Below are 25,130 nucleotides of genomic sequence, written 5' to 3' on the forward strand. Positions count from 1 at the left end.
TCAGTTTCTTTCAGGCAAGCCCAAAGGAGGAATAGTCAACAAAATAGCCTGAAATCCTCAAAAACGTTAAAGTAATGAAAATCAAGGAAAGGCGGGAGGGGGGATCGGGAAGGGGAACACATGTAAATCCATGGCTGATTCATGTCAATGTATGGCAAAAACCACTACAATATTGTAAAGTAATTAGCCTCCAACTAAGAAAAATAAATGGGGGGGGGGGGAAGTAAAACTCTAAAAAAAAAAATAAATAAAAAGATAAATGTGATACAAAGGAGAAAAAAAAAAAGAAAATCAAGGAAAGACAAATTGTATCAGGTTGGTGAAGATTAAAGAAACTTAATTAAATGCAGAGTGTCATTCCTGACTATGAAGGACATAGTTGTAACAACTGGTGAAACTTGAGCCGGGTGGGTGGATTAATTTATAGTAGTATTAGGGGGACTTCTCTGGTGGTCCAGGGGCTAAGTCTCCCATACTCCCAAAGCAGAGACCCGGGTTCAATCCCTGGTCAGGGAACTAGATTCCATATACCGCAACTAAAAGTTTGCATGCCACAACTAGATCCCACATCTTGGAATTATAGATCTCACGTGTGGCAACTAAAAAGATACTGCATGCTGCAACTAAGACCCAGTGCAGGCAAATAAATAAATATATAAATAATAAAAAAATAGTAATATTAGTGTTAATTTCCTGATTTTGATAGTTATATTGTGATGAAGTAGAAGAATATCCTTGTTAGAATTTGTCCTTATTTGTAGGAATTACACACCTAGTGTATTTGAGGTGATATATTTCAGGAAAAAACAGTCTTTGTACTTTTCTTACAAGTTTGAAATTATTTCAAAATGAAAAAAATTGAAAAATGTTATAAAATATATTTTCTCTATAATAATAAAGGCTATCGTTTAAAAAAAAAATCAACTCAGGAAAGCTTAAAGTTCATTTTCTTATATGGAGTTAAAAATCAAAGAACAGAACCCCATAAGAAAAGATCTATTTAAATAAGATGCTTTTTACAGAAATAGAAATTTAACTTCTAAATTGATTTCACATGATGTGTAAATGAAACCACTTATCTTACTTAGGAAATTTTTCATTTTATCAATTTTTTTTTTTCACTTTTCCAGCTATTCAGTGTTTTTCTTAAAGGGAACAAGACTGTATTTGGGACAAAGAGATACTTAAAGTACAAAGGGCCCTTTCTCTTCAGTGTTACTAAAAAAAAAAAAACAAAAAACAAACATTTAAACAAGTTATAGTAGAAGATCACAAAACTAATTTTAAAATATTTTTATATAGGCAAAAAACTATATTGCACTCTTATTACTTAATATTTTCAGTTCTAATTAAACAAAGACCTACATTAATTTTCAACAACCTGTCTCATGAATAGTTGGAATAAGTATATACAGCTGTTTCCTCTTGAAATTTTATATAATCCCAGTATAGTAAGTATAAGAAGTCTTCTAATAATTGCTAAGGAGATTCTTAATTCTTCCATTTGCAGATCTACTAAATTCAAAGCTGAGTCAAGAAGAAACCTACAAGAGACTATTTCTCAAATTATTTAAATCTCTCGTAGCAAAATTTCCCTAGAAATTGAGAAACATTCACACAAAAGTTCTTACGTTTTTACCACAAGTTTATTTCTATTATCCCTTTCTCATTTTCTGGCATTGAGAACAATGAAAAAGTTATTTGCTGTTACCAGGTGGCTCAGTGGTAAAGAATTTGCCTGCCACGCAGGGGACCTGGGTTCAATCCCTGGGTTGTGAAGATCCCCTGGAGAAGGAGCCAGCTACCCATTTCAGTATTCTGGCCTGGAGAATTCCATGGACAGTTCATGGGTTCATAAAGAGTCAGACATGACAGTGATTTTCACTTTCATTCACATATGAAATTTTTTCATGTCAGTTAAAGCATTTTCCTGATTCCTAAAGTTAATGATACAACTTAGTATATCTGAAGCATGTTTTTCTGTTTTTTTATTTGTCTTTGTTGCTGTGAATGGTCTTTCTCTAGTTGCAGTGAGCAGGGGCTACTCTTCATTGCAGTGCATGGGCTTCTCATAGCGGTGGCATCTCTTGTTGCAGAACACAGGTTCTAGGCTCCTGGGCTTCAGTAGTTGTGGCTCACAGGCTCAGCAGTTGTGGTATATGGGCTAGTTGTTCCGTGACATATGGGATCTTCCTGGACCAGAGGTAGAGCCCATGTCCCCTGCATTGGCAAGAGGATTCTCATCCACTGTACCACAAGGGTAGTTCTAAAGCATGTTTAATGTAGAGATGGGAAACTGAGTAATCCATACTATCCAAGTCACACGTGTTCCAAAATAAGTTCAGAAAGTTGAATCATGGTGATGGAAATAGCACTTATATCTGAAATTTTAATAAGACTCCTTTCTGAAACTTTTTTCTTAATGATCCATCCATTTTCTTTAGGTTGTGCTTATTTAAGGATTTTCCTTTTCAGAGTACCAACTGATGATTAACTGATTAACAAATGGTAATCATATGAGCTCACATGAAATTTACTTGGGCTATTTTTTTGTAAGCTTTACTTGGTATCTAAATTCCAAAAGTCAGTTCTCATGGTTATGTGCATTAAAATGACATTCTAGGTGCCTCCTTCATGTAGGAGGTGCTCAATAATAAGGTTTTTTAGAAAGGACCCTAGCGACCAGGAAACTTCAGTCCTAGTCCCAGATATGGAACTTTAGATGAATTTTAGATAAATCAGTTAACTTCTATTCTTTGGTTTTCATATTTATAAAGTGGAGATGATAATACTCTTATCTACCTGATGAAGATGTTTGCAATTAGATAATATATTGAAGCACTCTGGAATAATATCAGCTTACCTTTGTTTAGCAAGTCAGTTTTTCAGAATCTTATCCCTGGGATTAAAGTCATTGAAGGCACTTGTGTCTCCTCATTTAAAAGTCTCTTGCCATGGTATGCCTCAATACCTAAGGTGTTACTTCCTCTCCCCCAGGAAACATAGTGACAATTCTAGATTGTCAGAATAGTAACTTGGAGTCATTAAGATTTTGACAAATCATACCAAAACAGTACTTCTATTGGTAATAGCTTGCTTGAAGCTTACTGGGAAAAATATGAATGATGTCAGATTTTCATTTGATATCCTAGAATATTATAAGGATACTGTGCTGTATAAGTCTAGAGGTAACTTTTATCAAGATCATTTAAAAAATTTAAAACATGATTTTAACTATCCTATGGAGGGAAATTTTGCTGAAAGAATTTAGAACTTCTCAGATTATCAGAATGTATCCTGTTTTTGTAACTCTAAATGAATGGTTTCATTATTCATAATTTGGCTTGTTGGGGGTTGGAGAAAAATCATAAGACATCCTTAGAATAATTCAACACAAATTATACACATAGATAGATCCTGAGATGTTACAACAAATTTAAAAATATATAGATCAACATGATCCAAATGATTTCCAAGACACCGTTATGGTGGGTAAAAACAGCCATTTTACAGTGTATGCTGGATGGACGTCCATGCTGAGCTGGAAAAGCCTACTCTTTGTTTCCAAATCTGAAAGCTAGTCATCCAGAGCAGGGGGCCAGTCAACATCTACAGACTAGAAGGAAGAAAACAAGTCATTAACACATTATTGTTCTAGTAAGCATTTACTGGTAATGCTGTATATATTTAATAGTTTTAATATAATGCAACAGAGGAAACTGCATTGGAAGAAAACAGCCATAGAACATCACAATTTAACACTCTAAAATCCACTCTAGGACTTGGGGTTCTTGGACTTGAGGTCTCTTCCTGAATTCACTGAGTATTTGGTTACTCAGTCAGTTATTAATCATACTTTTTGATCAAAACAAGTTTAGAGTATATTTATAAACAAGTCAAGAGTATATTTAAATTTTTAAAATGTTATTTATGGGAAAATGAATGAATGCAGGGGGCAATACCAACCTTCCCTCAAAAGTCTCAGCAACTTTTAGTCTTCATTTTCCCATCCTGCATCTAACAGTACTACATTTAAAGTAGTCTTTATACTTATAATGTTAAATAAATGTTAATAAAGTAGTACATTTAAAGTAGTCTTTATACTTACAATGTTGTTTGTAACTTAGCAACTAAATGTGAAATAAATCATTATGAAAGATCACCTGAAACTAGAAAAGGATTAGAAATTTGTGCATTCACATTAATAGAATTTTTGTTTCTTTTAATATTGAATTTATCTATCTCTACTCATCCTGGTTTGGCTCTTCTAGAACAAAACCTTGATCTTTTAAGTTATAATGGAATTACAGTAGCAGACTATTAGTCTCAACATAAAACATCATGTCCCAGGCATTAGAAGTATGAAATTGCCTTTTGCCTTAACTACCTAGAGGGCCTAATTTAGAAGTTAAACAAACAAAAACTACAAAAAGCAAACAACAACAAAACTACCATGCCCACATTGTTTTTTAAGACCTAAAGTGTAAAACCTGAAATGACTTAACTTACTAAAAATTATTTTTTTAAGTTAATCTATGAGTCAATACAAGACTTGGGAATTTTTATTAGAAAAGCCCAAATAAGTATTGTGTGTATCTGTATCTTTTACAAATGCCAAGAAATACTTTGGTTTCATTTCAGAGAGTAGCCATAGACCAAACACCTATATATAAATTTATGGGTGGTTTTTCAAGCCTGAAAACCAAACATTACTTATCACAATATCTTGTATGTGTTGAGGGCAGGGGAAAGTAGGCATATTTATTGGGTTTTTAAAGTTCTACATGTGATTGCAGTGGACAGTCAAGGCTGAGAAACTCTGGCCTTTGGCTCTTTGACACTCCTAAGCTATCCTAAGAATTAAGGTCAAAGAAGATGAATGCATTTGGAATTTTCTTTAGAAGATTGTCTTCCTGAAAATGACAGTCTTACTAAGAAGATTCCCTGCAACCCTCAAGGTGCTATCACTGGTTGTCCCACAAGAGGTGTATAAAATCTAACCTGAAAGAACTCAAGGGAAGTGCTGGTAAGGTAAAAATGCTCCAGTGATCATTTGATTACATGGCTATTTTCACACCAGGTAATTAAACCCACTTCTTTTCATTTATACTGAGATGATTCCCAAGTGCAAAAATTGCCCCCTCCCTTTTTTTGTGGGCTGGGGGGCTGTTTTTAATCAGATATTTACCAAAGTGCACAACTTGTGACTCAATACCTATTGGTGCTCAAGTGAGGAAAATATTTATGGAGAATTTCCTGAAAGATCCATTCATTCCATCCTTCTAATTAAGAATATAATCTGATTTCAATTCAGATGATATGAACGGAAAATTTCTTTTATACCGTATCATAGAAGCCTTATGGGACTGCTTTTATTTATAACCATTGACTCATCCCATTTTCTATCCCTACTTGTTTCTGAGTAGGCTGTCTTAAATTCTCTACTAAAGAGTCCAAAGGATATGTGAAGGGCACTGAAAACTTTCTTTTCTTGCATGGTTCAAGGGTCTCATGTCATATGTAAAGCACAGTTAGTCAACTGGCTATATATTTGTAAGAATCATAAATGAGACCAATTTCAAATATCTGTTAAAGTGAACAGTACTATTTGGCTTAGTGCTTCAAGAGCATAATGTTGGCTGAATTCAGTGTGTAAACAGGCATTTCCACAATAAAATGGTTTACCTCAACATCCAGCTCAAGAATGTCTGCAGTCACGTCCATCAGAGAGCCAATGTTTGGCTTGGTTCTTCCAAAGTCTCCATGTACAAACTCTTTAATGTAGCTGAGGTTTGTTTAAGGATAAAATGAAGATAGTCATGTAATACCAACTGTTAGGTGAGATTTGACAGGTTGGAGGGGAAATGACAAACAAAGGCAGAAATGCAACAGAAGGGAGTTTATTTCTGAGCCGTGATTGGGACGTATATCTTAGAAAATACAGCTATGGCAATAAATAAGCTATGGCAAACTGATTCCTACCAGTCTGGGAGCCGACACTGGGGCCTAGGGCCTATGTTTACACCAAACTTACCAAGAGTCATGACTTTTCTTTTGGCTCATCTCCAAGCGCTGAAGCTTGAATATGGTTTTTTAAAATTAACTGTAGTTCAGTGCTTTAAAAAAAAGAACTTCAGCTGTTTTCTTTTTGCCACAAATTCTGTCATCTTTTTGGTCTCATCATTTTTTAGTAATGACAGCAGATACCTGCCAAATGGTAGGTTTTCACAGGGTCACTCATAGTGACATTATTGATGGCTTCTCTTGTAACATGACCCAGTGACACAATAGCAATAGGATGGGAGACAATGTACATATTTAGACTTAATGAAGGTCCTTCAGAAGGATTCTAAATTCTACTTGTTTGCAATTCTTGCATGGTTAGCAATAGAACTAATTGTTTTGTGTGTGTATTTTTCTTATAGATTTTCAAATCTCCAAGTCAGTGACTAATCCTAGAATTATTCAGATTACCTTAATACTCCTTACACAGAACTCGACTATAATCTTAACTGTATTTTACCTGAGAGATATGTTTTTGCCAGCATTCAGTAAACACTCATTTAGCCTATGTTATCTATAAACCAGCAGAATGGCACCCCACTCCAGTACTCTTGCCTGGAAAATCCCATGGACGGAGATGCCTGGTAGGCTGCAGTCCATGGGATTGCTAAGAGTCAGACATGACTGAGCGACTTCACTTTCATTTTTCACTTTCATGCATTGGAGAAGGAAATGGCAACCCACTCCAGTATTCTTGCCTGGAGAATCCCAGGGACGGGGGAGCCTGGTGGGCTGCCGTCTATGAGCTTGCACAGAGTTGGACACGACTGAAGTGACTTAGTAGTAGCAGCAGTATAAAAATGTAATATAATTTGAATATAAAAGTTTATTCTCATCTGATAAATATAAAGTTAAAACCATAATATGATGATATAAGTCTTCCTCACTTTCTGATAATTTGTTCACTGTACTTTCACCAAATATTTTGACTCAAACATAAGGTATATAGTTATCTAGTTAACTGTCTTCTTTGCTAAACTCATAATTGCTCAACTGTCCCCTTTCACTCACTTCTTTAGAGAGTGCTACTTCTGAGTAGCAATGATGAGGGAGGATGAGAAAAAGTCCCAGAATAATCAACTAAAAGGTCCATAATGGTTTTTATTCATAGTCAGAGGGATGAAGTATAAGTCAAACGAACTAGTTTGGTATACTGAGCAATATATGAGAAAAATTCACATAATTCTGTGAATTAGGGAATCTAAAGTTTTACCATGTAATAGTCTTCCTTGGCTAATGCCTTAGACTGGTTCTAAAAGTATGTTAGTTAGATTGAAAAGAGATTGGCTTCTCCATAAGACCACTGCATTTCTTCTTAGCACATCAAAACAAATGCTAAAATTAGATGAAAATGTATGTCTTTTATATCTGTGATTTCTCTGAAATTCCACCCACAGTCCATCTACAATAAGCAAATGTGCTTCATGTCCCCTGGTCTAAATAGGTCATCACTTGATTGAAACTACAAAAATTTAGGAGATTTTCAGAGTAAATAACCTGTACCTATTTGGTCAATAACCTGTACCCAGCTTGGTCAGTCCTGGGGTGGAGTAGGGAAGGAGAAGGGGAGAGAAGATTGATGGAAAGGAGAGGCAGACTAATAACAGAAAGACAGTAAGAATGCTATTTGGTAATTAAAACTTGACATATTCCCCCCCTGTTATTATATCCAGTAAGTTATGTCATGAGTTTTATACCAATTAGAAGGTTTCATACTTCATGATATTCAATACAAAACAGCCTCAAACCAAGAAACAAATAAAAACTTGGAGCATTTCTGAAAAATAAACTAAAACTAAGACGAAGGCAGTTCCCTGATATACTTTAACCCAGCAACTAAGATCTGATACAAGGACTTCCCTGGTGGCTCAGATGGTAAAGCGTTTGCCTATAATGTGGGAGACCTGGGTTTGATCCCTGGGTTGGGAAGATCCCCTGGAGAAGGAAATGGCAACACACTCCAGTACTCTTGCCTGGAAAATCCCATGGATGGAGGAGCCTGGCAGGCTACAATCCATGGGGTTGCAAAGAGTCCGACACGACTGAGTGACTTCACCCACTCACTCACTCAAGCTCTGATACAAAACCACACAAAGCAGGGTAGGCTACAAACAAATGATTTAAACTGGGACTGTTCTCTTGTTCTGGGCCAGTGGCCAGATAAGTGAAGGTCTGCATGTGAGGTGGGGCCACTCCCATCCACCACCCCTGTTTAATAGTTTGGGGTAGAATGCTGAAAGGACCTAAATGTGGTCATGAATATGTGGCCTGCAAAATGTGTAAAGGCAGGAATCAATCAAAAGTGTTCCCTGAGCACTTACTATGCCCTCAGTACCTCAGCATTGTGTAAGACACTACACATTTTAAGGTTCACATTGAATTGGCTGCTGCCTCGTGATTTACAACGTCATTTTGAAAAACAAATTTAATAGGTCAAAATACCTCAGATAGAAAAAAAGAAGATTCTTCTCCAACCCAAACCTTTCCTGAGCAGTTTCAAGATAAGGTTGAACCCCTTTCCTAGGGTGGCATGAATTCTCCCAATAGGATTCTGGCAGGCTTAGTGCTACACAAGGGTGGAAGGATACGTTCCAGCTTGAGTCTTCAGGGAGAGGTGGAAATGGTGCTCGTCCACATAGCGTGTCTCCATGGAGTGAATGATGCGAGTTCTCACAGCCAGGGGCCTCCGGTGAAGGACCCGTAAAGGTGTTTTCTGGTCAATCTTTAAGTCCTAGAGAAGGATATGAGAACCATGTTTCAGCTTTCCTGCCCAGTGAAGCCTGTCTTAGCATCTCCTTTGTCATCCATGGCTCACTATAGATGTTTTCTTAAGGATCCCATCTATTACTATCAGGATAGAAATTAATACTGTAATAAATTGTATTCTCTAAGGTTCAAACTTTGTGGGACTTCCTATAATCTAGTCCACAATTACTTATCTTCTGGGCCCCAGTACACTATTTAAAAACAAACAAAGTATCACTGATTTGAAGTAAATGATACTCTTTTGCTCTAATATTGACAAATTGATTGGACCCTGGAGTGTTATTTTGCCCATTAAACAGAGATCTTCTAGAAGATAATGTTCTTACTTTTTTTCCCCCTAACCCAGCAGAGTGACCTAATAGAATTTCATACTGAGGTGAGAAATGGTATTTATAGAAGACGGACATCAGCGTCACTTGTGTGCCTGGGCAGTGTCCCGTGTTGTAGGAATAATAATATACCTATTCACAGGGTTATTTCTTTTTGTTCTACAAAAGGAAATATCTGGAAACTTAACAGCTGCATCACTGTCTAGGGTGGTGTTTCAGAATAATAATGACAAGTAAACCAGAACCTCTCAATATTTGTCAGCCCAGTTCAAGTTACTTGAGAATTACATTGCATGCTTTTTTTTATAGTTCGGCTTTTTAGGGACAAAGGCTTGGTTTTCTCACAATTAGAGATGTCCTTTTATGTCACAAGATATAGGTTAATATTGTAAAAGGCCAACTAATTCCCAGTTTTAAAAATAAATACTGGGCATAACCAGCAATGTAGGTTCATAAGAACTTTGAATCCTCTGTAATTTCTTGTCGGAACAACTCCTTCCTGATTTATGTGATTAGTAAGTGCCTGAAGCCATGCTGAGAAAAAAAAGATTTCTGTCTGGCCTCTCCTCTATCAAGTTCTCCACCAAGAAAGAAGAGCAGGTTCTGACAAAGACTACACTTGAAATGGTATGACTGCTTTCTTTTATCAGAGCAGTGAGTCAATGGCTCCTCCTAACTTTTGGTTTTTATGATTCTATAATTCTTTGATTTTAGAAGCACTTTGTTCAGATGAGATAAGTTGTCTCCATAAGGTCTAACATTACTCTGGTCAAAAAGACCAAAAAAAAAAAAAAAAAAGGACCAGGCTGAATTATTATAGAATCTATAAAGATATGGTCTCCACTTTAGGGCATAGAATCAGCTGGGCTTTAAAGGTGTGACTAGGTGAGGTGTGCCCTTCCCCTGTTTCCTTTACAAAGAGTCATTCCTGGGACTCTGACCCAGAAGCAGGCAATGGAGTTAACACTGAGCCAGAAGACGCACCACTGCTTCCAACACAGCACTCAGACTGACACACACTCGTGCATCTTTTTGGACTCTTGGTTTTTTAGTGAACAAAATGAAACCACTTCATTTACTCCAACACTGTGCTCTGCTTCCCCATACTGCTGAATTTTTCAGAAACACACATAAATATACACAAGTGATTTCTTCCTTACAACTAGATTGCCCTGGACTTCCCTGGTGGTCCAGTGGTTGAGAATCTGCCTGCCAATGCACGGGACATGGGTTTGATACCTGGTCTGGGAAGATTCCACATGCCACGGGGCAGCTGGGCCTGGGACAGAACTACTGAACCCAAGCTCAAGAGCCTGTGTTCCACAACGGAAGAGGCCACCACAATGGGAAACCCGTGTACCGCAACTAGAGAGCCCGTTTTCATCATGAAGGTCCAGCGCAGCCAAAACACACACACACACAAAACTAGATTGCCCTTCAAAACAGAGGAGACAAACAGTAAATCTGAAATGACCTTTTTCCAGAATGGGGCAGTAATCAGTTTTTATATTTTTGATGCCAATAGGAATATCTGAAAAACGTTTTAACCCTAGCACTTTAAGAAAATGATTAGATGTTAGTTGTCATCAGTCCACAGGGCTGTGGTCCATTAAAATAGACCTTTTCACTACTTAGTGTGTACCTATAACAATCATCTCTCAGCATTGTTTCTGAATTAGCTCTATGGCTACTCCCAAACTGTCAATCTGTTGTTAAAATGGGTTTCTATTTTCCCCACAGCATTCTAAATGATATGTACACATGTCATGGAGTAGAGGCTTAGAAATTTGTTTCACAATCTTAAAGAAATTTGTCTTAGTAAAACTATCATTCAAAAGACTCTCAATAATAGAGCCAAAAGCCAAAGGGCCTTAGATATGAAATCACCAGAAGCCAAGAAGTGGAGGGCCCACTGAGGATCATCTAGTCCACCAGTCATTTTATAGATGAACTTCTCTCAGTAGGTGAATGACATGCATGTTTTCACCAAAACACTCATTATTAAAATAAACACTATTCTGCACCTTGCTTTTCCCCCAAATGTTACAAGTCATAGATGTAGACCTACCTCTATCTTTTTTTTCCCAACAGTTTTAGACATATATACATACAACAACACAAATTAAATGGGATCACATGTTGTTTTAGTTTTTTTTAAACAGTTGTATAATATTCCAACATGTTCTACCATTTCCTTATCAAAGGAAATTTACTTTGTTTACAGTTTTGTTGATTTCTCACTCTGAACAAAGTCAACAAACATCCTTGTGCACATATCCTTATACACTGAAGTTTTATTTCTTCAGGACAGATTGCCAATAGGGAAAGTACTGGGTAGACCATTAAATTTTTTATTTTCACAGTCACTGCCACATTGTTTTCCAGAAGGCTAAAACACTTATATTTCTATTGAAAATATAGGTAACTAGCCTTCTCCCTCCAACCAACAGGCATTCTTAGCCTCAGAAGAATAAAGCGATGTCTTATTGTTACTTCAGTCTAGAGGTGAAGTATCTTTTCAAATGATTCTTGGCCATTTGGAGTTGCCATTTTTTCAGTTGTCTGTTCAAATAATTTGTCCAGTTTTCTCTATTGGGTATTTGTGTTTTTCTTAAGTATAAATCCTATTTATGGTATTTCTTTTGCCATACAATTTTTTTGTACAGAGTCATACATATGTGTATATATAACCACACACTTATGTGTGTGTCTAAATCACAATGTATCATCCTCTATATATTCTTTTATTATTATTATTTTTTTTAATTTATTTATTTTTGGCTGTGCTGGGTCTTCATTGCCACACACGGGCTTTCTCTAGTTGTGGCGAGCAGGGGCTACTCTCTAGTTGAGGTGTGCAGGCTTCTATTTGCTGTGGCTTCTCTTGTTTTAGACCACGGCTCTAGAGTGCGTGGGCTCAGTAGTTGTAGCACACAGGCATAGTTGCCCATGGCATATGGAAACTTCGCAAGTCAGGGATAAAACCCGTGCCCCTGCATTGACAGGCAGATTCCCAACCACTGGACCACCACAGAAGTCCTTTATATTCTTTTTTTTTTTTTTCCTTTATATTCTTATAGCTTGTTTTTTTTTTTTTCTGCTTTAGTATTCATCAGGAACATTTCCCTTTGTCAATGAATATTCATCTTCCATAAAATTTCTAACATCTGGCTAGTAATAGTCCATCATACCAGATAAGTCGTAAGATTAAACCAGTCCCCTCTAGATTTTTACAAAATATTGCCCATCTAAACAATGTTGTGATAACTACATATTTGTGCCCATTTATGCTCATTCCTTGCATGTGAAAGTCAGTTATCTTTACAGGAAGAGGTGGGGGCAGGTGGGAAGAAATACTCAACTGAACATGTAGATCCTCAAGAGCAACATCCTCATGTGAAGGAAAATCCAGCATGTGCCAAAACATCTGTGCCCTACATATATCACCCTGACATATTTATTTACAACATGTTTTATCTGTGCAGTTAATCTGAGCACCAGTTCTGTTAGATAAATTCTGTTTTCTGTTTCCTTTCTGCAGATGGTCAAATATAATAATAGCATTGTTGAGTGTTTTCTATATGCCAGATCCTATTGTAAGGGCTTTATATGACTAAACCTGTTTAATTCTTCTAACTAATTTTATCGATGAAGAAACTGAAACACAAAGAAGCTAAGCAACTCATCCAAAGTCATACAACCAAGAAATGCAGAACCAAGATTTGTACCCAGGTTATCTGTTCTCGGAGTCAAGACTCCTAATCAATAGCAACACTGCATCTCAGACAGGTTAGATGAATTACTCAGTCATTTAAGGAGTAAATGGCAAAGTCAGAATTTAGAACCAGGTTTCCCAGTCCCCTGGTGGCTCAGTGGTAAAGAACCTGCCTGCCAATGCAGGACACATGGGTTCCATCCCTGAGTCGGGAAGATCCCCTGGAGAAGGAAACAGCAACCCTCTCCAGGATTCTTGCCTGGGAAACGCAATGGACAGAGGAGCCTGGCAGGCTACAGCCAAGGGGTTGTAAAAGAGTTGGACATGATTTAGCAACTAAACAACAGCATCAACTCAAGAGTCCCCAAAACCAGTGTGCTATGACTTGGTAATAAATGAGAAGACAAAAGACTTTTATAGTCAGTAGAAAAATAAAAGAATTAGAGCACTGAACTACCTTTATGTCATCTAGGAATTCAATGTCCTTCCTCTGTATTGCTTTATTTGTCCATATTAAGGCACTGTAGGTCTTGGTCTTCTCCTCTTCACCTTCTTTCATATGTCCTATTGCCTCTCTAAACAAAAACAATAAAAGAAAGTTTGTCTGAGTTTATAAAATACAGATAAGCCTTGCCCCAAACTTCTCTTTCTTTAAAAATAGCTTTAGTGAGATATAATTTACATACAATTCCCCTGTTTAACTGAACGATTCAGTGATTTTTAGTACGTTTACAGAGCTGTGCAGCAATTACCACAATCTAATTTTAGAATACTTTAATCACCCCAAAAGAGAAACTCCACACCCAACTGCAATCACTTATTCCCCATTTCCCCCAGCCGTTGGCAACCACTAGTTGACTTTATATCTCTATAGACATCCCTACTCTGAACATTTTATATAAAATGTGAATACTGTAAAATGTACAATATATGGTATTTGATGTCTGGCTTCTTCATAATGTTTTTAAGGTTCATCCACGTTGCCACATGTATCAGTACTTCAAAGTGAAGTACTGATATTTTACCACTGATTTTCCACTGTATGGATATACCATTTTGTTTATCCACAGACATTTTGGTGGTTTCTACTTTTTTGCTATTGTGAGTAATGTGACCATAAGCATTCATGCAGAAGTCTCTGTGTGGATGTACATTTTCACTTCTCATGGGTATATAGCTAGAAGTGGAACTACTGGGTCATATGGTTACTCTATATTTAACCTTTTGAGAAACTGCCAAACTGTTTTCCCAAGTGGTACTAGTTACAATCCCACAGCGATGTATAACAGATCCAATTTCTCCACATTCTTGCCAATACTTGCTGTTTTCTGTCTTTTTTGTTAAGTGGGATCTCATTGTGGTTTTGATTTGCATTTCCCTAATGACTAATGATGCTGAACACTTTTTCATGTATTCACTGGCTATTTGTATATCCTCTTTGGAGAAATGTGCACTTAACATTCTCTCCATTTTTAATCGAGTTGTTTTCTTATTATTGAGTTGCAGGAGTTCTTTATATATCCTGGATACAAATCCCTTATCAGATAAATGATGTGCACCCAAAACTCCCCTCTTGAGACATCACCAGTGAGCCTACCCTTACCTTGTGACAAGCTGTAAGTCACGGACTTGGATTTTGTTAGATGAGTTATTAATTTTCTGTAGTATTAGAAAAAGAAAAACAATTAGCAACTCTAGTTCAGTTACAGAGTTGCAGAAACATGACAATTTCCATGTCATGAAGTGGTTTACCTGCTGAAGTTCCTTAATTTCTTGTGAAGTGAAATGTACTCTATGAGGATTCACCAGCTCAATTGCAAAGGGCCTTCCTGGCAGCACACACCCCGTCATGAAACAGAAACGTGTTGATGGAGTTAACATTTGGGCTAATGCAAGAGGGTTAGGAGGTGTGAAAAAACGAGTTGAGCTCTAGGGGACGGAAAGTTCAGTGACATGACTACATCTGGGGGAGGGAAGAATGTGTGAAAAGAATCAAGGGGTTTTTGGGGGGCTGCTAAACCCCAATACAGGCAATATGTGAAAATGACTGCTTTCCCAAAAGTCCATGAACGAGCCTGTGTTAATTTACAAAATCACGTCCAAACAGCCACTAATTGACTTGGTTACACTAATGTAACATTGTCATGTGCAGCAAAGCCCAGGTATACCAAGTTGAAATACATTCTCCTAGACTAGTGAAATGAAAAGCTGAGATTCCATGAGAAGAAGGGACTATAAATCTAGAATAGTTCAGGATTCCTCTCATCATCTTCCTTGTAATGCAATAATATAAAATGAGAAAAATGAAGGCTAAGAGAGCAAGAACACCTTTTCAATGAAGATGTGCACTCTGAAAACTGTACTGGTACTGAAATGTTATTAAAAGGAACAATGAGTAATCAGACTTTTGGAAAAAATCAAGTACCTGTTTGTTAATGCACAATTGTAAAAGTCCCTTATAACCTATAGGTATGCAATAAAGATGGCCTCTGAAGAAATGATCCCTGTTAAAACATAATCATATAATTTACAAGGATAGCTCCAAAATCCACAAGGCTTCCTCTCATGGAGAAGCTCTGGGCGCCAACTTTGACTGACTAAGTGACTACAGAAAACCTGCTGCCCAAAAAGGGTGATAATCTGAAAGTTAGTTCTAGTCAAGTGATGTCGCAATCTTACCATTTCCTAATGTTCTCACATCTACATCTTCTCTTCCAGAGGAAGAAAAATTAAAACCTTTGGAAAGAAGATAAAGAAAAAAAAATAAAATCAGCGACATAATAGTCCTAAAACTTTCATTCCCACCCTTGGTAGAAACCCAATTTGTCTTAATCTACAGAAGAATCCCAAGGAATAGTCATCATCACAACTCTAGTCCTAATCTCTACTGAAAATAACAATGATAATAATAAATACTATTTATTGAGTACTTGTTACATGTTAGACACTGAGCTAAAATTCTGCATACATTATTTCATTTATTCCTTACTGTAATCTTATGAGGTAAGTATTAAATGAAAGAACACCAAGCTTCTGAAAGGTTAAGTACTTTCCCCAAGGTAACACAGTTAAAGGGCAGAGGTCAAAGCCACATCTTTCTTATCATCCCATGCCACCATCCCACGGGAAAGCCAAAGGCAGAGCACTGTTTGGAGAAAGGCCCTGCTACCAAACTGGCTACAAACTTATGGTGAAAAATTTATCTTTCTTCTTTTTCTTAAAACAAAAGAAAACAAAATAAAAACAGTATTTGAGAATTAAACTCCATGAAAGGAAGGGAAAAGAAAGTGTTTGACTCTAAAACCAAATTCATTATATAAGCAAACTTAAGCTGGGGCCACAATAAAACTAGTATATATTTTAAGATAGATGGATCATCACAGACTAAAAGCTACAAATACTGGGGTGGGAAAGTGGAAATACGGAGCGGAGCAGAGGGTGGAGGGAGTGGTTCCAGGACAACTTTCTTAGATGCAGAACCAGCTGATGATTTTACCAGAGCAAACATTACCATGAGCAGGCTGTAGTTTGTCTTATACCTGCACACCTCCATCCCCAGTCCAACCTCAGGGAACTAGGGCCCTACAGTGACTGAGCCATAACCTGTGGCTGATGGGGTGGAGGGAATGAACAGGACACAAAGAGGTAGATCTCCCCGTGACTCCTCAATCAGATCAGAAACCTCAAATTCATAAATAAGCCCATAAAGCTTCCCCAAAATTCCAGCCCATCAACAAGAAAGAAGTATAGAAAAATAGGCTCTTGAGAAGCCCAAAGAAATATTAAATCCAGACTAAGGGAGAAAGGGTATTTATTACATCTTTTAGAAAAAATGTTGCAAATTTGGACCCTACACTGAGAAATACTTTGGGGGTCAAACTTTAGAACTTTATTTGTATGCAATCATGAATAACAAGTTTAGGAGGGTTCACGGAGAAGGCAATGGCACCCCACTCCAGTACTCTTGCCTGGAAAATCCCATGGATGGAGAAGCCTGGTAGGCTGCAGTCCATGGGGTCACTAAGAGTCGGAGACGACTTCACTTTCACTTTCACTTCTCACTTTCATGCACTGGAGAAGGAAATGGCAACCCACTCCAGTGTTCTTGCCCGGAGAATCCCAGGAATGGAGGAGCCTGGTGGGCTGCCATCTATGGGGTCACACAGAGTTGGACACGACTGAAGTGACTTAGCAGCAGCAGCAGCAGCAGAGGGGTTCAGGATGGGGAACACTTGTGCACCCATGGCTGACTCATGTCAATGTATGGCAAAAACCACTACAATATTGTAAAATAATTAGCCTCCAATTTAAATAAAAAAAAAAAACAAAACTCATATTATGCCTTGCCTTATCCCCCATATCCTGTGAGTTCTACCAACTTCTCAGTGGAACAGATATTTCAAACAACAACAAAACCAAGGACAAGAATGATCAGGAACGACAGTGATCAGGAAAAACAAGGACAAGAATGATAAGGGGTTCAGAAGTCTGTAGTGACCCTCATACTTGGGGACAGACAGACAATGGGACTGAAGGATGAGCCGAGGTCAGATGATGATGGCCTCAGAATATCAAGTTATATAGTTTGGACTTCACCCTGTAGCTGAAGCATTGACCAGTTTTCAGTAGGCAACTGACATGACAAATGTTTATTCAATAAGTGAAGTAATAAATGTATTGGGAAAACATTTCTTAGACACATTGGTTTTGAGAGTATATCAAAGTTTCACTTATTAACTAGAGAACTGGCAAGTAGAGAATATGACGTGCCAGTCTGAAGTGACTGAAAAACAAGTTTGTATCTCCCACTGAGGGGAAAGACCCTTTATAGAAGTAGTTAGGCTGCTTCATGCAATACTGGTTTATTTTTATAGAGCGTAAAGTGTAGAGGTACAACAGTCATAACCATCTTCCCAGAGCTGTCAGATGTGAATCACAGAAGTGACAAGTAATATATCTGAGAAGCACAAGTTTAGCAAACTGATGCTACTAATCAGGGATTTCAGACAACAAGGTTTTATTTCATGACAAGGAGCCAATTAGCACAGAGGCCCAGAGGTCTGCTTTTTCTCAAGTGCCTCTTTATAAATTTCCTAAACATACAATTACAGTTTGCTTTCTTCTCAGTTTGGGGACAATTTTTTTTCCTTCTCAAGTGGACTATAACAAGGAATCACCTCATGAGGGACTGCAAGGGGGAAACATACAGGTGTTCCAGAACCCCTCTATAGCCCTCTTGCTAATGGGGGATTCCTTGGAACCCAAAAAATCAGAACTAAATCTTATATCTTCTTACAGAAGGGAAATAAGATGGCCCCAAAAAAGAGTTTGAAAGAGACTTTTCATGCTAACGCTTTATTTTCACTTCTTTGTAACTTGACTAAGTCTTATGAAATAACCAGTATATAAATATTAAATTAAGTAGGTAAAAGTTCATGGCAATTGCCCTGAGTCTTTACTGTTAAGATTTTGGAAAATGTTAGGTTGCTAGGTTACTTTCTTTTCCATTCAGTAAACAGTTCTTAAAGGCCTTTTAAAAAGGGCCCACCTACCTGATAGGCAACAAATTATACAAGGGATATGGCTCTGAAGTGCTTCTCTTTCCTTTTGACAAGCAGAGAGCTGGACGGGATAGGGCATCTCATTTTGATCACTTGTCTGCCTTTACCAAAGCACATTTGTCTAAGGTTTGCCAGAGACAAAGATGGATGTCTAGCTGGTCTTTCAAAAAAGATGTTTTAATTATGCCAGGAGACCTACTCCAAAGAGTATGATATACTTACTCACTGACTATGTTTTTTCCTGATATACAACATGATTTCCCCTGGTTGAAATCTTAGTCTCTTTCCTCTAAGTCTAATCCTGGGTGAAATCAGAAGGTTTTTTGCTCCTTTGACCTGAGAGCCTATTGAGACAAAGAAAGCATATTCCTGACAGGGTCTGACTCAGCCCACAAACCTGGGCTTGTTAATACCTAAGAAATTACAACAACACTACTATTAAGTCTTTGTGAAATAGTTGCTGTTGATCTATCTTCTCTAGGTCTGAACTCTATTCTAGGACATTTTAGCTGTTAAGACAGAAGCCAGGCATTTGCCAGTGGTTACTCTTGAATAAACAATGGATATGGAAGCTGTGTTTTAATTTCCTCATATTCCCAGTAAGAGGCTGAGGCTAAGGTGTCCCAAGGTCAGAGCTTAAGTACATTCATTGAAAGTAGTTTCAATTGTTTTGAATTTGCCCAGAAAAAGGCAAATGAGTAGTCTTGAGAGAACAGAGAAATCTTAGAGCAGCTTGGCTCAAATCCAGCCCTGGGCAGAGGAGCTCAGGACACGGCAATCCCTATTCACAGGAAGCTGCCAGGCAAGGGGCCCAGACTTGGTGTTGGTTTACAAAATACGGAAATCTTTCCTGCCATCTCCAAGAAGTCTATTTGTGAACAAACATTTAAAACATGAATATTATAACACTTACTTTCTGCTTTGAACACTTTCAAAAGATGGTCTGAAATTAATTCTTCCACTGAAGATTCCAGCTTCCTTTCTCCATCAATTATCCAAGGAGTTTGTGGTAGATTCCTGGAGTATTTATTATATCTCCCTGACAAAGAAATATAAAGGTTACCTAGCTGGGATGGTGTGATTAACACAGCAGAATAAAAAAGAAAGTAACAACTATCCACTAAGTGCCAATATTCTAGGTGCTATGATACAAAACAAGGCTTAGCCTTCGACTAACTTATAATCTAATTTAGTGACTTAGCACATACACATAATTCAATGAAAAAATTTAAGGTGGCAATAGAAGAGATGGCTAAAGACACAGTATGAATCATCAATGAGTTCTAAAGGAATGCTCAGTATACTTATTAACCTGACTGACTGAACAAGTTACAATATTATGGAACACACCAAGGATCTTTAAAAAAAGAGCAACTACTGCTTTTACGCCTGATTGATAATACTCTCAGTGTAAGAGTCATTGGTGATAATGTATTCCAAAGAGTTCAAAATACAGGAAATTTTGAAGTTTTTATAAGTTAAAAAAAAAAAGAAAACACCCTAACAGAATATGACTCACTGTTTCATGAATAAAGCTACGCCGAGGCAGGTAGCTTTTATTACCCCAGGGCAGGGTATTATAGTCAAGACTAAAGAGCGATTTCATTTCAGCTATTATTATGAAACAGCTGTAGCTTTCAAAACAAAACTGTCTAACCAGATTTACCTCTTGGGAACGTCAATGCAACTATTTCTTTTTCTAAGCAGAAGCCAAGTGTTTAGCCACTTTGCAGATAAATTTTTTTTTCACAATTGACTTCATGTTGTAAAACATCCTCTCTGTTCTCTTGATTAGTTTTTGGTCTGTACATCTACTCATATTTCTACTTGGCCATCTCTGATGAAAACTGTTAAAATCTGGGATGTATCATTTCCTTTTGGCATGGCATTTTAAATATCAAATCTCTTTAGTGTTCCATTAGAATACTTATAAAATCTAAAATAAACTTGACTATCAGGTCTCGTGCTTAAAAGAGTTAACTAATCAGAAACTAATAACAACAATAAGGAGGAAACAGAGGAGGAGTCAATTGAGTTTTTCAGAAAGGAGAGACAATTGGCAGTGTAAGTATATTCTAGACTAAGCGTTTTACCAGCCACAAAAACAGCACCATGAGCACATTCAATTTCAAGAACAGTGCATACAGCCTTTGGTGAGTCTGGAGGACAAGGAAACTGCCTGCAAAACAAAATAAATTTTATAGCTACTATTTTCCAGATATGATATTGAACCACAACATAACTAAGATGAATCAGCATTGCCTGAGATGCACAGAGCTTGAGTCTCTCAAGGACTAAGCCTCTCCCATTTTTTAAATTTTGGGACTGTAAGGGTCTTCTGGGCCTCTGGAGGACCACTTTTAATACATGAGAATTGCACTAAGTAAATGAGGGCTCTGCTAATAACATTCAGACTCAGGAGGCCTCATGTTCCCCCATAACAGTTTTCAACATCAGCCTTGAGATTTGGGGGGGAAAAAATCCCCACATATGTAATAGTAGAAGCCTCTTCGGGTTCATTTTAGTATCCATGAACACTTGCTGCTGCTTACAAAATCCTTAATCATTTGGGTAAAGCTGGTGTGCAGTCAGAGACTGGTCATGTGAGTATGGCACACCTGTGGGGAGGGTAGTCTGCCATTTTTCTCTCTTTTCATTTCAACTAGGATCTTGGAAATCAGACCACAGACCCAGAAAAAGTGAAATGTGGCTGATTCTGTCCTTTAGCTAAGAAACTTCAATCCAGTTGAGGACAGACAGGAGAAAGCAATGTATGACTTTATTCTCTGTCCACCATCTGGGAACTTCCAAGAACTGGAGTCTCTCTATAAATGACTAGATGTGTATTTAATCCAAAATGCTTGTGTTGAAATTTTCAGTTTCCCAAGATGTCTTAACAAAGAAATCACTTAGAAACTCAGGCACTACTGCTTGTAGAGAGTAACTGTCTTTTGTTTCTAAAATTTAACAGGGACTTCCTTGTCGGTGCAGTGGTAAGGACTCCACATTTCAACTGCAAGGGGCACAAGTTTGATTCCTGGTGAGGGAACTAAGATCCTGCACAGCATGGTCAAAACAACAAAAAAAAACTTAATAAAAATATTTATATTCTGAGACATGTTTAGTCAGCAAAATATATGACACCTTCCTCATAACTTCCTTTTTTGAAATTTATTCAAGGCTATTCTGGAAGGATAACTATGGTAATATCTTATTAAATGACATGAACACACTGAGTATTAAAATCTAAGATTTATTGTAGTTCAGCATACTTTAGCAAGAAAGGAAACTCATGAGCCTTTTCCTCTCTCTTCTGGAGATGTACAATAATAGGAAAGCCAGGATGAGGGATGTAATGGGGCTAGTACTAGCCTGGAGAATCAGGAAACCTGGCTCAACATCCAACACTCAATCTTAGCCAAGTCAACGTCCACTTTGGACCTCAATGTTGTTGTTGTAAAGTCGCTAAGTCATCCTCTTCTAAAAGAGACAAGTTGGACATGATTCATAAATCCAAATATTAATTTGAGAAACATTTATTGAACACCACTACATGCCAGATACTGAGCCAGGAACTGGGGATATAATGGGGGTTAAGACACAATTCTGATCCCGAAAATACATCCAGTCTTGTTTCAGAGATAATCCAGATAATTTCTAACATTCCCTTTATTCTAAATTCCATGATTATTTCTTATTTCTATACTTCTACTTACTTGCGGAAATCCTCTTCTTTTATCTTATTCAAAGCTTTCATAACTGCCATTCTAGTGAATACTGACTATATAGGGTAAAATGAAAAGAAAAAAAAAAAACATTTTATCACCTATATAAGAAAACATCCGAGTTGAAACAGAACATGGTTGGAGAAATTATAATCATTTTAAACCATACTTAAAAGGGAGAAATACTTACTAGCTTCAAGAAAATAAAGAAAATACAGCACAAGTGTCCATACTGTCAGTTCTGTGACTGGATGCTTCTCTTCAATTTATCCTATGTCTATAATATCAGGTGGATCTAGAGAATGTTTTCTTCACTGCACTATCCCACTGCCCTCAAAATGTGGTATTTTTCAAATACAAAAAAATGATGACATGGCAGGAAATGTGCTTCGAATATTTCTTCCGAGACCTCAAAAGAAATTTAGATGGACCCATCTCTCTTTTCTTCTCTACATTCCTTCAGGGGTCACAGTACATAATTTAGGAGTTGGCTGCCAGGATAAGGGGTAAAACAGAGCCAACTAGCATGTCTTGACATCCAGCAATTCAGTATCACTCACTAATCACAGACAAAGTAAACAAAATCCACTATGCTGAATAGAAGGGGATCTACAAATGTTCCACTTTGGATTTTTTAAAACAAGGAAAGCCAAACTTCATGGTAGACATACCAGAACTAATTAGTGCATATTCTTGTGGTCACTGCGATAAGTTACAATTATTTCTTCTGCTGTGAGAAAGTACACTTGACTGAAAATAGGAACAATGTGGATCTCTAAACATCTCAGCAATGATTTCCTAAACCATACTCTGTCACAGGGTTAGAATAAAAAATTAAGTGCCTGTTTGTTAAGATATGAAATCTTAACCCTGGAAGAACCTTAAAAGGTCATTCAACTTATTCCCAGCCATCATGCCGGAAAACTACACTTAAGACTAAACAACACCTACTGGCCAAATGGCATGATGTCTGTGATGGTTTGACAAAAATTTCCTTACTCTATTATTTGACGCTGGTACTTACATACTTGCTCAAAGATAACAAAAAATAAAACTAGATCTTTATATAAACATGGCTCACAGGTCATTTAGGCAGAACCTCCCAGTTGGTATGGCAAAGCAGTGAGCTACAGCTGTACCCGGGTCCTTCTAGGTCACGAGGGTTGAGGGAAAAGGCCTGGAACAATGAGAAACCCTAGGCCTACTGCTCACAACTTAGAGCAACTTCACCTGTTAACCTCAGGGTGCTGGCCAAACATGGTAATGTTCTAGATGTGCCACGATGTGAGAAAAGGAGGGAAGCAGGGTTTTAGACTTGATCTGCATTTCTGATTACTTCTGCACAGGGCATTTGGCAAATGTTACAAACTCCCCAAGCCTCCAATCTCCCCAAGCCTCCAATCTCCCCCAGGTACTAAAAGATCCAGCAATTAGTCAAAGTAAGAGGAAAGACCAAAAGATGTATCTTTGGCGATAAACTTATATTCTTTTTAGCAACCACAACAGCAAAACATCCATCAGTTATATTTAACAACCATAACATCGGTCAGTAAAACTAGAATGTCTGAGCCTGTATAAAACCAGCTAAGTAACTGGGCTGTGAAAACCTGTCAGTAACATGCCAGGCCATTCCATCCTGGCATGACAGAAACTAAAAATACAAGCTAACTATTTTTTCTCATTAACATGAAGGCCAACTCACATCAGACAGTAAAGGAGAGTTTAAATAAAATACTCTTTTGCAAATGTAGCCTGAAATAGGTTCTATTAATTCAGGACTGTCCTAAATAAAACAATTTACTTTGGATTATATTTTCAAAATACCAATTTCTAGAAAACAAATATTAGAAGTTTGGAATGGTGATGATACTGAAAACATACTTTCCCAGATGATGTAATTTTGGGGAAACAATTCAGACACTGACACAAGCATGAGAATGTTTGTGTGTTATGACTTCTGAGCCACACACAAAGGTGTTGAGAGTTTAAAAAAAAAAAAATGAATGTAGCAAATAGAAATAGTTTGAGATTGATTCTTAGTATAACAGATTGCCAATATTTCTAATGCATATCCTTTTTGTTGTTAATTTGAATATTCAGCTCAGAAAAAATTCACTAAAGAATAAGAAGCAGGAATCCTTACCTGTTTGTTTTTGGCTGGCTTGAAACAATCTGGGCATATTGCACGTCTAAGCAAAATTCAAGTTAATATAAAAGATTAATGAGTTTATTTGAGGGTGGATAAAATTCAAATATTTTATACAACATGACTGCTAAATTCAGGATATCAGAAGCAGACAAAATGAATCCCTATATGAGCCACATTGGTTTGTCTAGACTCATATCAGAGAGCACACTTTAAACCTTCAGAGACATAACAAGTTCTGATATGCCCCTTAGAAAGAAGAACAAAACTATTTTCATGAAAATCAAAAGGTATTAACAATGCTGCACAATTGGCAATGTTAAGTTGTAACTTACAGGAAGTGGCAATCCTCAACTGTTTCTGGGTGAGCAAAGACCACACTCACTTCAAACAAGCTCTAAAAATTATAAAGACAGTTTAAAAATGAGCAAAAAGAAACTAACATCTAACAACTTATCAATGGAAACAGAATAACTCTCAAAGACTGGCTCAGAAAAAGTGACAAGGAAAACTGGAAATACTACTGTTTTCAAATCAGCTTGGTCACAGGGCAGCTGTAAAGGAAATAGTCTTTTTTTTTTTAACTCCCAGAACTCAATCACTAGTGATCCTATAGAAAACAAGCTTAAAACAAATTAAATTTGTATGATTTTTTGTAAAGTATATAAATTAGGTATGAAAATGAATGAGAACTCAGGGAATTGGAAAGGGGTAACTGAAACAAACGAAGATATACTCCTGTCAGTACTATGATTAGAATTAGCAACTAATATTTATGCACATGCCTAAAAACTCTGCCTGAGGTTTCTTTATTAAGTTCTCAAA

At 37.2% G+C, this 25,130-nt stretch overlaps 1 protein-coding gene across 5 annotated transcripts in view; it reads right to left on the bottom strand.

Annotated features, from left to right (window-relative positions):
- Nucleotides 1–1,627: 1,627 nt before the first annotated feature.
- PUS10 (pseudouridine synthase 10) overlaps nt 1,628–25,130 on the bottom strand; it is a 76,611-nt gene continuing 53,108 nt past the window's right edge. For all 5 annotated transcript variants that reach the window (XM_043468637.1, XM_043468638.1, XM_043468640.1 and 2 more), the window contains exons 7-18: nt 24,641–24,702; nt 24,303–24,348; nt 22,151–22,215; nt 20,528–20,613; nt 19,348–19,473; nt 15,553–15,609; nt 14,626–14,702; nt 14,477–14,532; nt 13,331–13,448; nt 8,652–8,794; nt 5,686–5,785; nt 1,628–3,616 (exon numbers count right to left, since the gene is read on the bottom strand). In XM_043468637.1, the coding sequence (XP_043324572.1) occupies nt 3,578–3,616; nt 5,686–5,785; nt 8,652–8,794; nt 13,331–13,448; nt 14,477–14,532; nt 14,626–14,702; nt 15,553–15,609; nt 19,348–19,473; nt 20,528–20,613; nt 22,151–22,215; nt 24,303–24,348; nt 24,641–24,702 (975 nt within the window). In that variant the 3' untranslated portion in view covers nt 1,628–3,577. The remainder of the gene's footprint in view (nt 3,617–5,685; nt 5,786–8,651; nt 8,795–13,330; nt 13,449–14,476; nt 14,533–14,625; nt 14,703–15,552; nt 15,610–19,347; nt 19,474–20,527; nt 20,614–22,150; nt 22,216–24,302; nt 24,349–24,640; nt 24,703–25,130) is intronic.

This window comes from Cervus canadensis, chromosome 5 (genome assembly GCF_019320065.1).
Source record: "Cervus canadensis isolate Bull #8, Minnesota chromosome 5, ASM1932006v1, whole genome shotgun sequence".
Lineage (NCBI taxonomy): Eukaryota > Metazoa > Chordata > Mammalia > Artiodactyla > Cervidae > Cervus > Cervus canadensis.